This window comes from Neovison vison, chromosome 4, assembly GCF_020171115.1.
Source record: "Neovison vison isolate M4711 chromosome 4, ASM_NN_V1, whole genome shotgun sequence".
In the NCBI taxonomy this organism is placed as follows: domain Eukaryota; kingdom Metazoa; phylum Chordata; class Mammalia; order Carnivora; family Mustelidae; genus Neogale; species Neogale vison.
In genome coordinates, this window is record NC_058094.1 from 150,014,716 (window position 1) to 150,035,703 (window position 20,988).

At 34.4% G+C, this 20,988-nt stretch overlaps 1 protein-coding gene across 4 annotated transcripts in view; it reads right to left on the reverse strand.

Moving 5' to 3' along the window:
• The window catches only part of HGF (hepatocyte growth factor), a 90,798-nt gene that overhangs the window by 11,223 nt on the left and 58,587 nt on the right, over positions 1 to 20,988 (reverse strand). For all 4 annotated transcript variants that reach the window (XM_044245910.1, XM_044245911.1, XM_044245909.1 and 1 more), the window contains 7 exons: positions 19,972 to 20,105; positions 14,007 to 14,045; positions 12,732 to 12,828; positions 9,288 to 9,362; positions 8,165 to 8,311; positions 7,560 to 7,666; positions 7,329 to 7,474 (listed from right to left, as the gene is read on the reverse strand). In XM_044245910.1, the coding sequence (XP_044101845.1) occupies positions 7,329 to 7,474; positions 7,560 to 7,666; positions 8,165 to 8,311; positions 9,288 to 9,362; positions 12,732 to 12,828; positions 14,007 to 14,045; positions 19,972 to 20,105 (745 nt within the window). The remainder of the gene's footprint in view (positions 1 to 7,328; positions 7,475 to 7,559; positions 7,667 to 8,164; positions 8,312 to 9,287; positions 9,363 to 12,731; positions 12,829 to 14,006; positions 14,046 to 19,971; positions 20,106 to 20,988) is intronic.

A 20,988-nucleotide genomic window follows, 5' to 3' on the forward strand; every position in this document is an offset into this window, starting at 1 on the left:
TCTATGGTCAAATAATCTTCAATAAAGCAGGAAGGAATGTCCAATGGAAAAAAGACAGCCTCTTCAATAAATGGTGTTGGGAAAATTGGACAGCCACATGCAGAAAAATGAAATTGGACCATTTCCTTACACCACACACAAAAATAGACTCAAAATGGATGAAGGACCTCAATGTGAGAAAGGAATCCATCAAAATCCTTGAGGAGAACACAGGCATCAACTTCTTCGACCTCAGCCGCAGCAACATCTTCCTAGGAACATCGCCAAAGGCAAGGGAAGCAAGGGCAAAAATGAACTATTGGGATTTCATCAAGATCAAAAGCTTTTGCACAGCAAAGGAAACAGTTAACAAAATCAAAAGACAACTGACAGAATGGGAGAAGATATTTGCAAACGACATATCAGATAAAGGACTAGTGTCCAAAATCTATAAAGAACTTAGCAAACTCAACACCCAAAGAACAAACAATCCAATCAAGAAATGGGCAGAGGACATGAACAGACGTTTCTGCAAAGAAGACATCCAGATGGCCAACAGACACATGAAAAAGGGCTCCATATCACTCGGCATCAGGGAAATACAAATCAAAACCACAATGAGATATCACCTCACACCAGTCAGAATGGCTAAAATCCACAAGTCAGGAAATGACAGATGCTGGCGAGGATGCGGAGAAAGGGGAACCCTCCTACACTGTTGGTGGGAATGCAAGCTGGTGAAACCACTCTGGAAAACAGTATGGAGGTTCCTCAAAATGTTGAAAATAGAACTGCCCTATGACCCAGCAATTGCACTACTGGGTATTTACCCTAAAGATACAAACGTAGTGATCCAAAGGGGGCATGTGCACCCGAATGTTTATAGCAGCAATGTCCACAATAGCCAAACTATGGAAAGAACCTAGATGTCCATCAACAGATGAATGGATAAAGAAGATGTGGTATATATACACAATGGAATACTATGCAGCCATCAAAAGAAATGAAATCTTGCCTTTTGCAACAACATGGATGGAACTAGAGTGTATCATGCTTAGTGAAATAAGTCAAGCAGAGAAAGACAACTATCATATGATCTCCCTGATATGAGGAAGTGGTGATGCAACATGGGGGCTTAAGCGGGTAGGAGAAGAATAAATGAAACAAGATGGGATTGGGAGGGAGACAAACCATAAGTGACTCTTAATCTCACAAAACAAACTGAGGGTTGCTTGGGGGAGGGGGTTGGGGGAAGGGGGGTGGGGTTATGGACATTGAGGAGGGTATGTGCTTTGGTGAGTGCTGTGAAGTGTGTAAACCTGGTGATTCACAGACCTGTACCCCTGGGGATAAAAATATATGTTTATAAAAAATAAAAAATTAAAAAAAAATAAAGATTAGGGGAGGAAAAAAAAAAGAAACTAGACACACAATAGAGCAGATCAATGAAACTAGAAACTGGCTCTTTGGAAAGACTAACAAAATCAGTAAATCTTTGGCCAGACTCATCTTAGAGAAAGAGAGACAGAGAAAGAAGGAAGACTCAAATAAAATCAGAAATGAAGAGGAAATATAACATTTGACAATATAGAAATACAATTGTAATAGAATATTACAAAAAATTATATGCCAACAAATTGGACGACCTAGAAGAAATGGATAAATTCCTAGAAACATATAAATTTCCAAAACTGAATCAGGAGGAACTAGAAAATTTAAAAACGGACCAATTACCACCAATGAAATTAAATCAGTAAAAAAAAAAACAAAACAAAACAAAAAAAACAACTCTCAAAAAACAAAAGTCTGGGACCAGAAGGCTTCTCATGTAAATTCCACCAAACATTTAAAAAAGAATTAATATTTATTCTCAAACAATTCCAACAAATAGAAGAGGAAGAAAAGCTTTCAAATTCATTCTATGAAGTGAGCATTACCTTGATATCAAAACCAGATAAAGATGCTACAGAAAAAGAGTACAGGCCAATATCTCTGATGAACATAGATGCAGAAATCCTTATCAAAGTGTTAACAAACCAAACCCAACAATACATTTAAAAATCATTCACCGTGACTGAGATTTATTCCTGGGATATGAGTGATTCAATATTTGCAAATCAATGAACACAATACATCATACAAACAAGAGAATGGATAAAAACCATATGATTATTTCAATAGATACAGAAAAAGCATTTGACAAAGTACAACATCTATTCATGATTTTTAAAAAAACCCTCCACAAAATGGGTTTGGTGGGAACCTGCCTCAACATCATAAAGGCCATCTATCTAAAATCCATAGCTAATATCATCCTCACTGGGGAAAAACTGAAGCTTTTCCTATATTGTCAGGAACAAGAAACGGATGTCCCCTCTCACCACTGTTACTTAACATAGTTCTGGAAGTCCAGCCACAGCAATCAGACACGGGAAAGAAAAGAAAAGCATTCAAATAAGCAAGGAAGCAGTCCAATTTTCACTATTTGCAGATGACATGATATTCTACATAGAAAACCCTAAAGACTCCACTAAGAAACTACTAGAACTGATGAATGAATTTAGACAGGTGACAGGATACAAAAATCAATAGAAATCTAATGCTGAAGAGATTACTGCCTATGTTCTTCTCTAGGATTTTGATGGATTCCTGTCTCATGTTGACGTCTTTCATCCATTGTGAGTTTATCTTTGTGTATGGTATAAGAGAATGGTCGAGTTTCATTCTTCTATACATAGCTGTCCATTTTTCCCACCACCATTTATTGAAGAGACTGTCTTTTTTCTGCTGGATATTTTTTTTCCTGCATTGTCAAAGATTATTTGACCATAGAGTTGAGGGTCCATATCTGGTCTCTCTACTCTGTTCCATTAGTTCATGTGTCTGTTTTTGTGCCAGTACTATGATGTTTTGGTGATCACAGCTTTGTAGTAAAGCTTGAAATCAGGCAACATGATGCCCCCAGCTTTGCTTTTCTTTTTCAACATTTTCTTAACAATTTGGGGTCTCTTCTGGTTCCATACAAATTTTAGGATTGTTTGTTCCAGCACTTTGAAAAATGCCAGTGGAATTTTCATTGGGATGGCATTGAAAGTATAGATTGCTCTGGGCAGTATAGACGTTTTAACAATGTTTATTCTTCCAATCCATGAACATGGAATGTTTTTCCATCCTTTGTATCTTCTTTGATTTCTTTCATGAGTGTTTTGTGGCTCCTTGAGTACAGATCCTTTACCTCCTTGGTTAGGTTTATTCCCAGATATCTTATGGTTCTTGGTGCTATAGTAAATGGAATCCATTCTCTAATTTCCCTTTCTATATTTTCATTGTTAGTGTATAAGAAAACAACTGATTTCTATGCATTGATCTTGTATCCTGCCACATTACTGAATTGCTGTATGAGTTCTAGTAGTTTGGGAGTGGATTCCTTTGGGTTTTCCACATAAAGTACCATGTCATCTGTGAAGAGAGAGTTTGACTTCTTCTTTGCCAAATTGAATACCTTTTATTCTTTTTGTTGTCTGATTGCTGTTGCTAGGACTTCTAGTAGTATGTTGAACAACAGTGGCAAGAGTAGGGATCCTTGTCATGTTTCTGATCTCAAAGGGAAGACTGTCAGCTTTTCCCCATTGAGAATGATATTCACTGTGGGGTTTTCATAGATGGATTTTATGAAGCTGAGGAATCTTCCCTCTATCCCTATACTTTGAAGCATTTTAATCAGGGAAGAGTGCTGTATTTTGTCATTTTGGAACTTCATCAAAATAAAAAGCTTCTTCACAGAAAAGGAAACAGTCAGCAAAACAGAGACAACCCACAGAATGGGAGAAGATGTTCGCAAATGACACTACAGACAAAGGGCTTATATCCAAGATATATAAAGAACTCCTCAAACTCAACAAATACAGAATAGATAATCATGTCAAAAAATGGGCAGAAGACATGAACAGACACTCCTCCAAAGAAGACATACAAATGGCTAGCAGACACATGAAAATATCTTCATCATCATTAGCCATCAGGGAAATTTAAATCAAAACCACATTGAGATACCACCTTATACCAGTTAGAATGGCAAAGATTAACAAGACAGGAAGCAACAACTGTTGGAGAGGATGTGGAGAAAGGGGAACCCTCTTACACTGTTTGTGGGAATACAAATTGGTGCATTCATCTTGGAGATTCCTCAAGAAATTAAAAATAGAGCTACCCTATGACCCTGCAATTGCATTACTGGGTATTTACCCCAACAATATAGATGTAGTGAAAAGAAGGGCCATCTGTACCCCCATGTTCATAGCAGAAATGGCCACAGTCACCAAACTGTGGAAAGAACCAGGATGCCCTTCAACAGACGTCTGGATAAAGAAGATATGGTCCACATATACAATGGAATATTACACAGCTATCAGAAAGGATGAATACTCAACTTTTGTATCAACATGAACAGGACTGGAGGACATTGTGTTGAGTGAAATAAGTCAAGCAGTGAAAGTCAATTATCATATGGTTTCACTTACTTGTGGAACATTAGGGGACCTCCCCCTAATGGAGGTCATTAGGAGAAGGAAAGGAAAAGTTAAGTAGGGGAAATCGGAGGGAGAGATGAACCATAAGAGACCGTGGACTCTGAGAAAAAAACTGAGGGTTTTGGAGGAAAGGGGGATGGGGGCTTAGGTGAGCCCTTGGTGGGTATTATGGAGGGCACATATTGCATGGAGTACTGGATGTGGTACATAAACAATGAATCTTGGAACACTGAAAAAGAAAATTAAATTAAAAAAAAGAAATCTAATGCATTTCCATATACAAATAATGAAGTAGCAGAAAGAGAAATTAAGAAAACAATCCCATTTACAATTGCACCAAAGATAATGAAATACCTGGAAATAAACTTAACCAAGGTAGAGAAAGACCTGTGTTCTGAAAACTGTAAAACAATGATGAAAGAAATTGAAGATAGCACAAAGAAAGGGAATGGCAGTCAATGTTCATGGACTGAGAGAAAAAATATTGTTTAAATGTCCATGCTACACAGAGCAATCTACAGATTTAATGCAATCCCTATCAGAATACCAACACCATTTTTCACAGAACTAGAAAAAACAACCAATCAAATTTGTATGGAACCACAAAATACCCTGAGTGGGCAAAACAATTGAAAAAGAAGAATGAAACTGGAGGTATCACAATCCTAGATTTTAAGATATACTACAAAGCAGTCATAATCAAAACTGTATGGTACTGGCAAACAATAGACACATAGATCAATGGAATGGAATAGAAAATTCAGAAATAAACCCAAAATTATATAGTCAATTAATCTTCGGCAAAGGAGGAAAGAAGATATAATGGGAAAATGACAGTCTGTTCAACAAATGGTGTTTGGAAAACTGGCTACAGGCAAAAGAATGAAATTGGATCACTTTTTACACCATACACAAAAATAAATTCAAAATGGATTAAGGACATAAATGTGAGACTTGAAACCATAAAAATCAGAGAAGAGAACACAGGCAGTAACTTCTCTGAAATAAGCCATAAGTCATTTTTTCTAGCTATGTCTCTTGAGGTAAGGGAAACAAAAGCAAAGAATAAATTACTGGGAATACATCAAACATGAAAATAAAAAGCTTTTGCACAGTGAAAGAAACAGTCAACAAACTAAAAGGCTACCTAATGAATGGGAGAGGATATTTGCAAATGACATATCTGATGAAGGGTTAACATCCAAATATATAAAGCTTATATAAATCAACACCAAAAAAATAAAAAATCCAATTGAAAAATAGTCAGAAGATAAGAACAAACATTTCTTCAAAAATAAACAGATGGCAAACAGACACATGAAAAGATGCTCAACATCACCTAACATCAGGGAAATGCAAATCAAAACCACAAGATATTATCTCATACCTGTTAGAATGACTAAAATTTAAAACACTAGAAACAGCAAGTATTGGCCAGGATGTGGAAAAACAAGGAACCCTCTTGCACTATTGGTGGGAATGCCAACTGGTATAACTACTTTGAAGGACAGTATGGAGGTTCCTCAAAAAATTAAAAATAGAACTACTGTATGATCCAGTAATTCCACTACTAGGTATTCACCCTAGAAATATGAAAACAGTAATTCAAAAAGGTATATGCATCCCTGTTTATTGCAGCATTACTTACAATAGCCAAATTATGAAAGCAGCTCAAGTGTCCATCAATAAACAAATGGATAATGAAGATCTGATACACACACACACACACAAAAGAATATTACTCAGCCATAAAAAAGAATGAAATCTTGCTTTGCAGCAACAAGGATAAATCTAGAGAGTATAATGCTAAGTGAAATAAGTGAGTCAGAGAAAGACAAATACCATATAATTTCACTCATATGTACAATTTAGGAGACACAACAAAGAAAAAAAAAGACAAATCAAAACAAAACAAAACAAAACAATAACAAAAACAAAAACACCCAGAATTTTAACAATAGAGAGCATACTGATGGTTACCAGAGTAGAGGGAGGTGAAATAGGTGAAGGGGATTAAGACTATATGATGAGCCTTGAGTAATGTGTTGAATTTTTGAATTACTATATTGTATAGCATAAACTGATATAACACTTAATGTTAACCATAATGGAATTAAAATTTTGAATAAAAATGTAAAAAAAAAGTTCTCAACTTCAGAAATAATTTTAAAAGCTCACAATGTGCATAAAATAAAATAGATAAAATTTAAAATATAAAAAAACATGTAAAATAATGGTTTAACAGCTTGTCTATGTAAAATAAAATTTGGAATACTGCCAAGTTGAAAAAAAAACAATTGTCTAACAAATGAAAATGTTCAAGCTCTTAAAGTCACCAACTTCGACCTTTTGGTTTTTTAAAATAGAATTCGTTTAAACCACACACACGCACAAGCGCACACACACTGGCTTAATAAAAAACACATTTAAAAGTTTAAAACCAGACATAGAGTTCATTTAGGCAGAATTTGGGAAGATCTGATAACTTTAGAAAACATTAGAAAAATGCAAGCTATTGTATCAAACTGCATATTGGATACTTTTAATTTGAACAGCTTTCCCCTAGAGCTCTGGTTGTATTAGTTTATTGCCTTTCTGAGAGACAAATATCATCACAGCTTGCCGATAATGAAATATGGATTTTCTTACTGTTTATTTAAAATAAGTGTACAAGGATAACGAAGGGAGTTCTCTTTCCCAAATTCTATTAGTAGAGAATGATTTTTATTTGAGAAAAGTGAACCAAACACACGCACAAAAGAAACATAAGTTATGATATTTATTATATACTTCTTATTTTTTAAAAAATGCTCTTTTTACCTCACATGGTCCCGATGCAATATTTTCAGCTCCAGCACATATTTCAGACTCATTCAGAGTCACCTTCCCTTGATGGTATTGGCTGCATTTCTCATTTCCCATAATATAGAGATGTGCTACTCGTAACAGACCATCAAAGTTGATGGCTAGAATGGGGTAAAAAATGTACAGTTAGAATTGTTTTAAATAAAATAAGTATGATATTGCCTTATCATTTTAAAAATAGCTTACATCCAGTATACCCCCAGCCATAAACACTGCAAGTGGTTTTTTCAGGAATGGTGCATCCATAATTAGGTAAATCGATTGTACTAACAAAATCATCCAGGACAGCAGGCCTGAAAATAGAAAATACAATGGTAAATATCTTTGATTGAATTCAACCCAAAATTAACAAATTAAAATTTGGTGTTAATTTTTAATATGAGATTAAGAGAGAATAAATAGTCTTATTTCTTAAGAAAAAGAGAATGTCTAATATACAATGTATGTAGTAGAGGTAGGAGTAGGTAGCAGAGAAATGAGTCACTTACTTGCTAATATTACTTGCTAAATGGTCACTGCATTTTTGTATTCATTATTTTAACTATTAAAGTTATCAAATGATTCACTAAGTTTTGATTTTAGAGCAGGCTGATCAGACTATTGGTCAAACTTCATTTATTAATTTTTGAAAATTTTGAAGATCACTCTCTTTTTCTCTATACACACACACACACACAGAACATATGACAAGCTATTATAATATGTTTACATAAAAGAGAGAATAGCCACATAACTGAAGAAAAAGCTTCACGAATTCCACTGTAGCTTAAAAATGCTCTCAAGCAACTAACCTAGCAAGCTTCAGTAATACCAGATCTGATCCTTCAGGCCCAAACACCAGCTGGGAAACATTTAGAACCTGTTTGCGTTTCTCATCTCCTTTTCCGTGGACATCATGAATCCCAAGCCAAGCTTCATAATCTTTCAAGTCTTTGTTTCTAAGAAAAAAATTAAAATGTAAAATAGAATTTTAAACTGGGTGATATTGTTCACACATATTATTATTTCAGTTTATAAGGGCAGATAAATAACCTAAATTTAAAATTTGAATCAAAGTATAAGAAAGCGCAATACATTTCTTACAGAGATTCTGAATGCTACAAGCACACAGAAGCAAAAAGAGCCTTTAAACTGCTCAATTTTGGGGGCGCCTGAGTGGCTCAGTGGGTTAAAGCCTCTGCCTTCGGCTCAGGTCATGATCTCAGGGTCCTGGGATCGAGTCCCACATTGGGCTCTCTGTTCAGCAGGGAGCCTGCTTCCCTCTCTCTCTCTCTCTGCCAACCTCTCTGCTTACCTGTGATCTCTCTCTGTCAAATAAATAAATAAAATAAACTGCTCAAATTTGAAACAGCTATTTAAGAAAAAAGAAAACCTTTTGATAAGGCTTAAGAGTAAATCATATTTGAAAAATTCTCAGGTAAAGCACATTACATGAATTATAATTTTCTGCAGATTTTCCTCCTTAACTTTGTATATGTTTGATAATCAATTAGGATTAAAAATTTATACTAACAAAATCAGAGGCCTTGATGAGAATCAGGAAGTCAGCTTACAAATGCTGCCTCCCTAACTTTTCTTAGGCTAATTCTCATTAAAAATTATTCTCAGGATGTCTGCCTAGACATACAGCATGAAAGGAAGAAGTTGAGGAAAAGTTATTTACATAATTCTAGCAAAATTTCCCCCCAAATGAGAGTAATGCCAATTGTGGAAAGAATGGAACAGGAGTATCCAGTCATAAATATCCATTACATCAAAGTAGGCTTTGTGAACTAAATCTAAAGAAAGAGATTAATTTATTCATCCCTTGTTGCTGAATCTGTTAAATGAATACACATTCTAAGCCTGAAAGCTAAATGGAAGTCTACATTTTTTTAAGTGCTCAAAACAAATATTGGTTTCAGAAACACTTACCGAGAAGGAAAACATTGTCTTGCGGTAAGAATCCAACTTTCCTTTATCAATGATCCTCCACAGATATGTTTATTTCTATGAGAAACAGGAAAGAGAAACAAGTAACATCTGTGTGGAAAGGGTGCCTGCCAATTAATGCAAAACCTATGGCTCTGTTTGTTAAAAAATAAGTGCATTTGGGAGAAAAATGTAGAAATTAACTCAGAATTAACTAGAATAAAGTGAGTAATCCTTTGACTGAAAGGATGATATTTGATGATTGTAGCATTAGAATTTTTTTATAATGTGATTACAATTTTAGGAAATCAACTTTATTTTTGCATAAGGAGCCCTGTCACTACACACCAACATCCATTGCCAACACGCACGTTCACATGTGTGTGTCTCTATCCTTGGGAGAGCAAGTCTGTACTACAAAAATAGAATAGTTAGAATAAACAAAAAAAAATCACAAAAGAACAACAAAAACAACATGGTTTTAAATTCAGTGTCTGATTATAAAGATGCGAATCTGAGTTTTTACATAAACTATGTAAACTATCTGATGGTAGCAATACATATTTATACACTATTCCCTTCTTAATTACCATTATTTATTTTTGATACATTAACTTAGAACATTGCTGAGTTTGAGTAAATTTGTTCAGCTTAAAAGAAGCAATATAAAATTTCGCTTATAAAATTTAAATAATTTTGTGAACGTATCATCTGGGAAATTATAAAATATCTGTAGAGAATAAAAAATACTAGTACCATTTGTTTGATCATATCCTAAATCTGTAGATGCATTATTTTTTGGCAGAGAAATGGAAAAAGCACAACTTTTCACAATTTACATTTCCAAAGAGTACAGATGTTCAGTGCTTCAGAGGGTAATAGAAGAAGTTTCCCAGACTAAGACCACAATTATTTATGGCCTGTACCACAGAGGAGGATGAGATTATATATCGAGTTTTAATTTCTGTTCCTCTCAGTAAGTGTTTTGGAAGAATAACTAACCAGCTGTTTTTACTGAGGACTTGGATTTAAAAGAAAAATATACTTATCTAAAAGTTTATACTACTCTAATCTGATGTAAAAGAGTTTCACCTGCTCCTCAAAGGATGGAGACTTCCAAAGGAGTATTCTTATACATTCTCCCCTGGGTAATAAAATATTTAGAAGTATATGCCCTTTTTTTTTTTTCCTGGAGTCATGAGATTTGCAAAGAATCACTTATTCATTCAGATATATGGATTCCTGGAACATTTTCTTTCACAAATAAAATAAAACACTCTTCCCCTAAAGTTGGCAGCTTTCATTAAATCTTTATATTTCATAATTGGCTGTAAAATTCTGGTGAGTTTCACAATTCTGTTTCAGTACTACACACCTAGGACAGCTACACTATAATTATCGACATAAATATTTGTAAAATTTGATGGGTTTCTCCTTGCAAGAAGGATATATTAAAAGAAGTTTAGACCATCTTCTACCTGGTGTCTAAAGTCTTATGTATGTTTATATAAAAGGATATAAACTCCGTGCTTCTTAAGAATTGGCTTCTTCATAAAAGAACTTTGGATTCAAGTTGTCTTTATTCTAAAAGTCACTGTGGAGTTTAATTGTAGCAAAAGATGTACTTTCTTCCTCTACTCTAGGAAGTTAGAGGTAAAGGAACAAAAAAGGTCACCAAATGGAGGAGATATTTGAGTTAGTATCTGAAGAATAAGAAGGATTTTGCAGGCACAAAATATGGAGAAAGAAAGCTACAACAGTTAGTGGGAACAACAGCTTAAAGGCCTGAAGGGGAAAACATGAGGTATCTTTAAAACAAGGGATAATGTGGTTTGAATTCAGGTGTATTTGGGGTTAAGTTGTATGATGAGTTTCCAGTAGAGACATATACAAAGATACTTTAACATTCTGATTACCATATGGCATAATATATGTAGTATATAGGAATTTTTAAGATCAGATTTTAACTTAACTCTTATTTTTAATATTTAATTCTTCAAATGTAATTACTAATCTTAATTTTTGTATAAGAATATATTGTGCAAAGTGATATTACTGAGAACATATCTTTGATTCTCAAGAGCATTGAGACATAGACAATGAGAATTTTTTTATCCATACTGAACAGTATAATAGCAGGGCTAGTCAACTATCAATATAGTTTGATATACCATACTATCAGTATAGCATGTCATTTTTTTTAAATTTTTTTATTTTTTATAAACATATATTTTTATCCCCAGGGGTACAGGTCTGTGAATCGCCAGGTTTACACACTTCACAGCACTCACCAAAGTACATACCCTCCCCAATGTCCATAACCTCACCCCCCTTCTCCCAACCCCCCTCCCCCCAGCAACCCTCAGGGAAATACAAATCAAAACCACAATGAGATATCATCTCACACCAGTCAGAATGGCTAAAATCAACAAGTCAGGAAATGACAGATGCTGGCGAGGATGTGGAGAAAGGGGAACCCTCCTACACTGTTGGTGGGAATGCAAGCTGGTGCAACCACTCTGGAAAACAGCATGGAGGTTCCTCAAAATGTTGAAAATAGAACTGCCCTATGACCCAGCAATTGCACTACTGGGTATTTACCCTAAAGATACAAACGTAGTGATCCAAAGGGGCACGTGCACCCAAATGTTTATAGCAGCAATGTCCACAATAGCCAAACTATGGAAAGAACCTAGATGTCCATCAACAGATGAATGGATAAAGAAGATGTGGTATATATACACAATGGAATACTATGCAGCCATCAAAAGAAACGAAATCTTGCCATTTGCGACAACATGGATGGAACTAGAGCGTATCATGCTTAGCGAAATAAGTCAAGCGGAGAAAGACAACTATCATATGATCTCCCTGATATGAGGAAGTGGTGATGCAACATGGGGGCTTAAGTGGGTAGGAGAAGAATAAATGAAACAAGATGGGATTGGGAGGGAGACAAACCATAGCATGTCATTTTTAAAAAAATGATAAAATATTCTAGAACTTAAAATTATTGCTATTTTCATTTGAATTACAATGAAAAAATAGAAATTAAAAGCAAATGTAAAGTTTCTGGTATAATTATGCATGGGTGTGTTAGAAAGTCAAGTCATAATATCCTAGATTAGGAAAATAATTACATGTGTATTACAACTATTACAGTGATTTCAAGGTATAAGTAGTTTCTCTGTGTAGTTGTGTTTTCTCAAACACTCTTAAGCATCACTTGCAATCAGAGACAGTGTCATCACATATGGGGCCTCATGAACATTTAAAAAAGCATTATCTTTGAAGGCACATATTGTAAAATCCAGGGATGTTCAGCAAGCAGAATACGGTCAGTCTCTTCTTGTGTCCCACTCAAATGGGTGCTTGCAACCATCCTGTTGGAAATATGACTTTTGCAAATAATCCAAACACATACGATTTGTGTCTATTAATAATTACCTGTATTTCAAACTAACCATCCATCCTACATTAGTTCGCGTTGGAATTCCATTTACAACTCGTAATTGTTTTGTTTTGGCACAAGATATCACAGGATCTAAAAAGAGGACCAAAGATAAATAACATTTTAATAAAACATTTTGAAATAATCAATGCCTCTCAGTTTCTTAAAAGCAATGGTAATTAAAGAAATGTAACTACTGTAATTTTATCAGTACATTTGGGGGGAAAGAAGGTATTAAGACTGGAGTGTCAAAGCAGGCCTAAAATGTTTGCTATGGTTATCTAAGGAGACAAGCAACATAGAAAAGTGAATCAACTCTAGGTATTTCCACAGTCACAATGATTTTGCTCACCAAGCACTCAGTACAGGCTCTTCAAGACTAACACTAATTGTATTTCTTTCACAAATCTCAATATAAAAATGAAACAATTGTATTTACAACAGTTATTTCTAAATGTCAGTGGAAATCAATAGCCTCAATAAAAAGCTATTTGTTTTTTTGTTACTCCTGAATTTAGAGCCATTTTGAAACAGCTTACCAACATTGTATTTACTGAAATTATATCCAGATGACATAATTGTTATGTCCAAATCATTATATCCAAATGACACAATACCAAATTCTTTGGAGTCAACTTTTTCCTGACCCTCCTCCATATTCCTTGCCTTATCCTTTCTACTCCTGTGTATGGTCTAAAACTTCCATTTGTTTCTTCAGCCTGGGACACAGAAGGTGGTCTCTTAAGTCAAAACACTTGAGTATCTTCCTTCAGCTCAAGAAGTATGTGAAAATCAAAAACAAGCAGCTCCAAAGATTTTCTTGAATTGAGGATTCACTGAACTTCTCAGTTTGTATCATCTTTTACCTAGTGGATCATTTAAAGAGCCTTAAAGGTAAAGTAGGATAGACACCCTGCATAATTTTCCGACCTTCTGATTTTATTCTTTCTAACTTTACATCCTGATTTAATTTAAAGGATGGTGAAAATTCATTACATACATTTTGTCCAAAATCACAAACAAGAGAAATGCTCTTTTCAAAGTTAAATATAACATCTTATATTTTCTGAGAATTGAATTTTGATATTCAGTATGTAGTTGCCTTTGTAACCTCTTTTACACATGTATATAGAAAAATTAATAAAAACAAATAGATTAACTTATTTTTATGATAGAAGTTAACATAGTGAAAGTTTTCCATGAAGAAAATTATGACATCATTTCTGACACGTAGAGAGTCAAATAAACTATAATTTTAAAAGATTACTTACGGTCCAAATTGACTATTGTAGGTGTGGTATCACCTTCACCTGTAAAAATAAATTCATACACATATATGTTTCTGTTATATAGAGACATACATATACATACATATAAATACATAAACATACATATTTCTGTTATATAGAACCAAAACTATATATTGAAATGAAAATGTTTGCTTGGGCCATTCATACAGATTTACTGTAACTTGGGCACTTTTTATTTTTTCTGAAAATTACTTTTATTTTTTAATATGGTTGAAGATAATTGAAACATCATGTTTCAGAAAACTCTTCAAGAATTCTAGAAGGTAGAAATCAATGTCACTAATGGAAAAAGAGGGATAACAAAATATAATTATGTTTCATTAGAATATTTAAAAGATTGTTTTTTTATACTGTAATAAAAATGTATGAAAAAAGAGAACGAAAACCTCATAACTTACTACTTTTTCATAACCTCCCTAACTGGGGTTTAATGGCTGCAAAGAGAAAAGCTTGGAAGATGCTGGGATTAGAAAATACTTATGCAATAATGAATGAGGCATAGGACATTTCCTGTAGTTTAATGTCTGTCTGTTCAGAATTAATGGCATAGAGTTTAGTCAGGCACTGTTTAGACCCAGCTGGTTGTTAATCCCTGGAAATGCACTGAGCTCAAATAAACCGGCAACAAAACAATAATGGCATATGGATTCATTTGTAATACATGCAAATTTGATTGTTATTTATAGGGAATCTCATGAGAATTAATACATGCTAAAGAGCTTTTATTTATGTTCATCTTCCAGATCTAGATATTTTAAATGAGTAAGTGTAAAGGAAAACATATATTTCATCATTTCCCTTTCCCTTTAGCGCAGCCTGGGGGAGGGTTTTGTCTTAGAGTCAGCAGAGGTCAGTGTTTTAGCTATTACTACAAATTAGGATTGAGGCCAACTATGGTCATTAAAACATCAAGGATATTGGTTTTTCCATTCAAATCAATTACTTAAAATTCTAATATTAAAAACTAGATGTTTATTCCTTCTGGTATTGTAATGAAGAAGACTAGACTTCTCCTTAATTGTATATCAAGTTTTCTATTTCTAAGCATCAAGTTAATAGGTCAACAAAATATTTCATTATTATAATTTACTACAGTATTTAAAATTTAAAAATATATAGATATTGTATATTTGGGAATTTGGTAATTTATAGTTATTTTATACTTACATATTTTTCCTTTAAACTATTTCTTATACTTTAGAATAAGCTGAAATATCACTTGAAATCAGATTTCTAGAGATTCTGAGTTGGTGGTTAGATTATGAGTTTTTAAAAACATTTTAGGTTCTTCTTTTGCACACTTTTAGCCAAACTTTGGGAAACTGCACTCTAGGACTTTGCCATTTTACCATCAAATACTATTCTTACTTCTTTTTGCCCCACCACAGTACTAAAATCTGAAATTTATATATCATATATATTTTTATGTATATATCATATATATATGATACAAATCTGCAGTATTAATTCAATTTGAATTTGAAGGGAAACATGTCAATAATAAAACTTCTACCTGTAGAAGTGTAGGTAAATGTGTGTGTGTGTGTGTGTGTGTGTGTGTGTATGGGTGTTTATATGGCCTCAGAACCAAATATGAGTTCTTACTAAAAAAAAAAACTTTCTTTAATGTATTCTGAAAGTTTCAACCAAATTCAGAACATTATGGACATCACAAATTTCTCCGGGCAGGTATCTATGTTCCCATTTTTATTACATATTTTAATGTGAATATATATTTGTTAAATTATTATAGATACATAAATGTCTCTACACTGAGATCTAACCAAAGGAAAAAAAATAGTGTTTCTATTGCTGTATATTTAGCATGTTCTAATATGGGGTTTGTACACAATAGCCACTCAATTTAAAATTATTAATAAATGAATAATAATGCAAACTGAAATGAAAGTTATGTTGTCCAAGGCAATTACCGTGAGAGAACTGAAATTCTTTTTTTTTTTTAATAATTTTTTTATTTTTTATAAACATATATTTTTTATCCCCAGGGGTACAGGTCTGTGAATCGCCAGGTTTACACACTTCACAGCACTCACCAAAGCACATACCCTCCCCAATGTCCATAACCCCACCCCCCTTCCCCCAAACCCCCTCCCCCCCAGCAACCCTCAGTTTGTTTTGTGAGATTAAGAGTCACTTATGGTTTGTCTCCCTCCCAATCCTATCTTGTTTCATTGATTCTTCTCCTACCCACTTAAGCCCCCATGTTGCATCACCACTCCCTCATATCAGGGAGATCATATGATAGTTGTCTTTCTCCGCTTGACTTATTTCGCTAAGCATGATACGCTCTAGTTCCATCCATGTTGTCGCAAATGGCAAGATTTCGTTTCTTTTGATGGCTGCATAGTATTCCATTGTGTATATATACCACATCTTCTTGATCCATTCATCTGTTGATGGACATCTAGGTTCTTTCCATAGTTTGGCTATTGTGGACATTGCTGCTATAAACATTCGGGTGCACGTGCCCCTTTGGATCACTACGTTTGTATCTTTAGGGTAAATACCCAGTAGTGCAATTGCTGGGTCATAGGGCAGAGAACTGAAATTCTTAACCAGGTAGTTGGAGTTGAAGCTCTTAACCACTACACTCTAAGTATTTAATACTGAGTATTTTTCCAAGATTACAAAGTGTGTATGTGTATAGATTAATATATAGACATTTCTGTAATTTTATTTTTACATATCTGATAATCTTTAAAATGTATGCTAAGTAATACTCTGTAAGCACTTTTTAAAAAGAAATAAAAATTTTTATATGTTTTATAATACAAATGTATAGTGTGAAAATGATTTATACAGCCTCTACAGTTAAATAAATAAGAACTCAAATCTTCTAAAGATAAATTTTATTAGCTTTTCACCAGCAGGAAAGTGTAAATAAATCCTGGCTATAAATATTATTTAGAAAAATGACAGTATAAAAATATTTATTGAAATTAATGTTCAGAATATGTTGAAATAAAAATGAGTTATCTGCAATAACATTTAATCATATGCTAGTGACACGCTGAAGTCTTCCAATAGCACATTACTAACTTTCAGTTTTAAAATGTTAGTTGAAAGTATGTTTTGAAAACATTTAAATTATTAGAGTCCTTTGTCAGATTTATAAACCAAATCACAGTTCGATTCTACAAGAGCATTTTTCTCAGTGTCTACATGCAATAGAACTGTCTTAGAAGGGGCTCCTGGGTGGCTCAGTGGGTTAAAGCCTCTTCCTTCAGCTTGGGTCATGATCTCAGGGTCCTGGGATCGAGCCCCGCATCGGGCTCTCTGCTCAGTGGGGAGCCTGCTTCCTCCTCTCTCTCTGCCTGCCTCTCTGCCTACTTGTGATCTGTCTGTCAAATAAATAAATAAAATATTTGAAAAAAAAAAAGAACATTTTTTCCTCCTTCCTAGACCATTGGATATTTTATTAGCCTCCATTATTCTTAATCATAGATTAAGATTCACAATTCACGAAAAGGTACCATCAGGTAAAGCTAACATTTATGAAAAAACAATCATTTAATCATTAAAAAGATATATGTCCGAGAGAGGTAGTAGCTTTGCTTTGTAGTGTTAAAACTAGAAAGATATCTTTTAAAGAAATACATTCTCAGGACCTATGCAAACCCTAATACTAGAAAAATAGAAAATTAGGAACACATGAATTAATTTGAAAGGCTATGATTACAGCTGATGGAATAAAATATAATAGTATGATACGCTATTTCTTTCCAAACCTATAGGGTAAACACCTTTATTTACACGTTTATTTACCATTATATAAATAACTTTTTTCTTCAAAATAGGTTGGGAAGTTCTGAGTCTTAATTATAGTCATTCTAGATGAAGGTCATATTTAAGAAGTTTGCCTTTTTATGCTAAAATTTCATGAAACATGACTACTATTCCCACTTAAGGTGAGAAATTATCTCTTTAATTTGCCATAAATTATGTGTTTGTATTTTATGTTTTAAAGCAAACACCACTTCTTCAATCTAATCTTTTTAAAATCGGTACTTCTGTTCCTATTGTCAAGGTACTTGCTACTAGCTTTTCTCACATGAAAAACATTCTTTTTAATCTTATTAATAAACATTCTTTTAATTTTATTTATTTATTTAGTTTTTAAAATTTTAATCCCAGTATAGTTAACATACAGTGATACTATACTAGTTTCAGGTATACAATATAGTGATTCAACAGTTGTATTCATTACTCCGTGCTCATCAAAATAAGTGTACTCCTTAATCCCCATCACCTATTTCACTCATCCTCCCCATCCACGAAGAGAAACATTCCTAAATAGGACTCCTATTGAACTTATGCAAATATGTCCTTTTTAGACAGGAGATAGTTTAACATAGTGTTTAAAGATGTGTGTTATAGGGGCACCTGGGTGATTCAGTCGTTAAGCATCTGCCTTCGACTCAGGTCATGATGCCAGGGTCCTGGGATTGAGCTCCACATCAGGCTCCCTGCTTGCAAGGAGCCTGCTTCTCTCTCTCCCACACCCCCTGCCTGTGTTCCCTCTCTTGATCTCTCTTTCTGTCAAATAAATAAATAAAATCTTTTAAAAAAGTATTTTTGTTATAAACACAGAGGGCACGGCTTGCATGGAGCACTGGGTGTGGTGAAAAAATAATGAATACTGTTTTTCTGAAAATAAATAAATTGGAAAATAAATAAATTAATTAATTAAAAAAAAACACAGAGCTATGAGATATGTAATCTAGTAAAACAATCTTTCGCTACTGACACAGCTTTATAATAAGCTTTTTTCACTCAATATTATACAGAGGATATACCTCCATCTCAACATATATTATTCAGTGGTACTCATTGGGGATGACTTTGTTCCCCAGGGGGACTCTTGGCAATGTCTGAAGATAGTTTTTGGTTCTCATGACTGGAGGCAGGGGTGGTTTTATTGACACCTAGTGGGTAGAGGCCAGGGACACCACCAAATATTTTATAGTGTGTAGGACAGCTTCCTACACCAAAGATTCCTGCAGTACAAAATATTAATAGTGCCTATGTTGAAAAATCCCGAGACATTTCTCAAAACTGACTTTCAGACAAGCTTTCCAATTCACAAAGTAGCACAGTATTGAAGATTCTGACTATCCAGAACTTCACTAATATTGGGCATTAACTATTATTTTATTTGCCAACCTGATTGGTGAAAATGACCTTATGCTACTAAAATTTCACTTTTTCTTACTATTAAGCTTTAATGTATTTTATTTGTTTATTAATTATACTTGTTCTTGAAGATTTATTTTCATTTTTCTCCTAAATTATCTCATTTTTTCTTATCAATATATAGGAGCTCTTTAAATGAGGTATATCAGACATATATATTTTACATATCTTTTACTTTACACACTGATACTTTTTTGAAAAAATCATCTTCAAAAGAAATCATCTTTGACTCAGAGATGTTGATGGGATATTCTAGGCTCTTTGGTCTTTGGCTACTGAGAAGATAGTGAAAACAACAGTATCTCAGGTCTGTTGATGGGTCTGTTACTGGGCAGGGGCTTTGTTAGAGCTCTGCTATAGCTTGAACAGTTAGTATTGGGAGGGGTGTCTTTTCTGGTGCAGTCATATTAAAATGATGGTGATTTATTGCTTCTGGATTTCAAATGAGGATCTTCTGAGGAGGAAAATCTTTTTTAAAAGGTCAGCAGAATGTCTCCTTGTCTACAGGAGAGATGAAGCAAGGGGCACACATGCATGCATGCGTGTGTGTGTGTGTGTGTGTGTGTTGTTGTTATTGTTGTCTGGAATGCATCCCCACTTTAGGATTGATTCCAGCCCTCCTATATTTCCTCCTCTGAATGAGGCATCAATTTTAAGGAGATTCAGAGTAGTTAAAATATTTCACCTGAAGAAAGTCATTAAAAATACTCACAACGAGAAATAGGACAATAATCCCAAGGAATGAGAGGATTTCCTGTGTAACACCAGGGACCATGGGCATCATCATCAGGATTCCGACAGTAATTCTTATTCAGCTTACTAGCATCTGGTTCCCAGAAGATATGCCTGCATAAACAACACACTCTAAACATCACAAGATGCTCACTGCGTCCAACAGAAACAAACTGTCACCAAGAAGATAAAATCATAGCACATAACTTTCATTATAGATACCACACAAACTTCTATTTGGTGTGAATTTTGGTTATATTGTTTTAGACTTATTTTGTTGTTCTTCCAGCTTGGAAGCATATTCTCTACTCAGAATTATGAAATAAGGCTACAAAATTTGCATAGATAAAATGATGAAATATTTTGTGATTTTGCTTCTCTTTAATAAGTATAGTGGCAAGGTGAAAACCAACATCTCTATGCATAGAAATGGAGATGCAGGGGCGCCTGGGTGGCTCAGTGGGTTAAGCCGCTGCCTTCAGCTCAGGTCATGATCTCGGGGTCCTGGGAACGGGTCCCACATCGGGCTCTCTGCTCAGCAGGGAGCCTGCTTCCTCCTCTCTCTCTCTCTGCCTGCCTCTCTGCCTACTTGTGATCTCTCTCTGTCAAATAAATAAGTAAAATCTTAAAAAAAAGAAATGGAGATGCACTGCCAGAGAAAGAGCAGATGACAAAGAAGATCAAGGTCATAAAATACATAGAAAATGCAAGCTGGGATGCCTGGGTGGCGCAGTTGGTTGGACGACTGCCTCCGGCTCAGGGCGTGATCCTGGAGTCCCGGGATCGAGTCCCACATCAGGCTCCCAGCTCCATGGGGAGTCTGCTTCGCTCTCTGACCTTCTCCTCGCTCATGCTCTCTCACTGTCTCTCTCTCTCAAATAAATAAATAAAATCTTTAAAAAAAAAAAAAAAAAAAAAGAAAATGCAAGCTATTGCAAAATCATTTTTCATGTTTCAGAAACACAAAAAGCATTACTATCAAAATCATGACAGGACA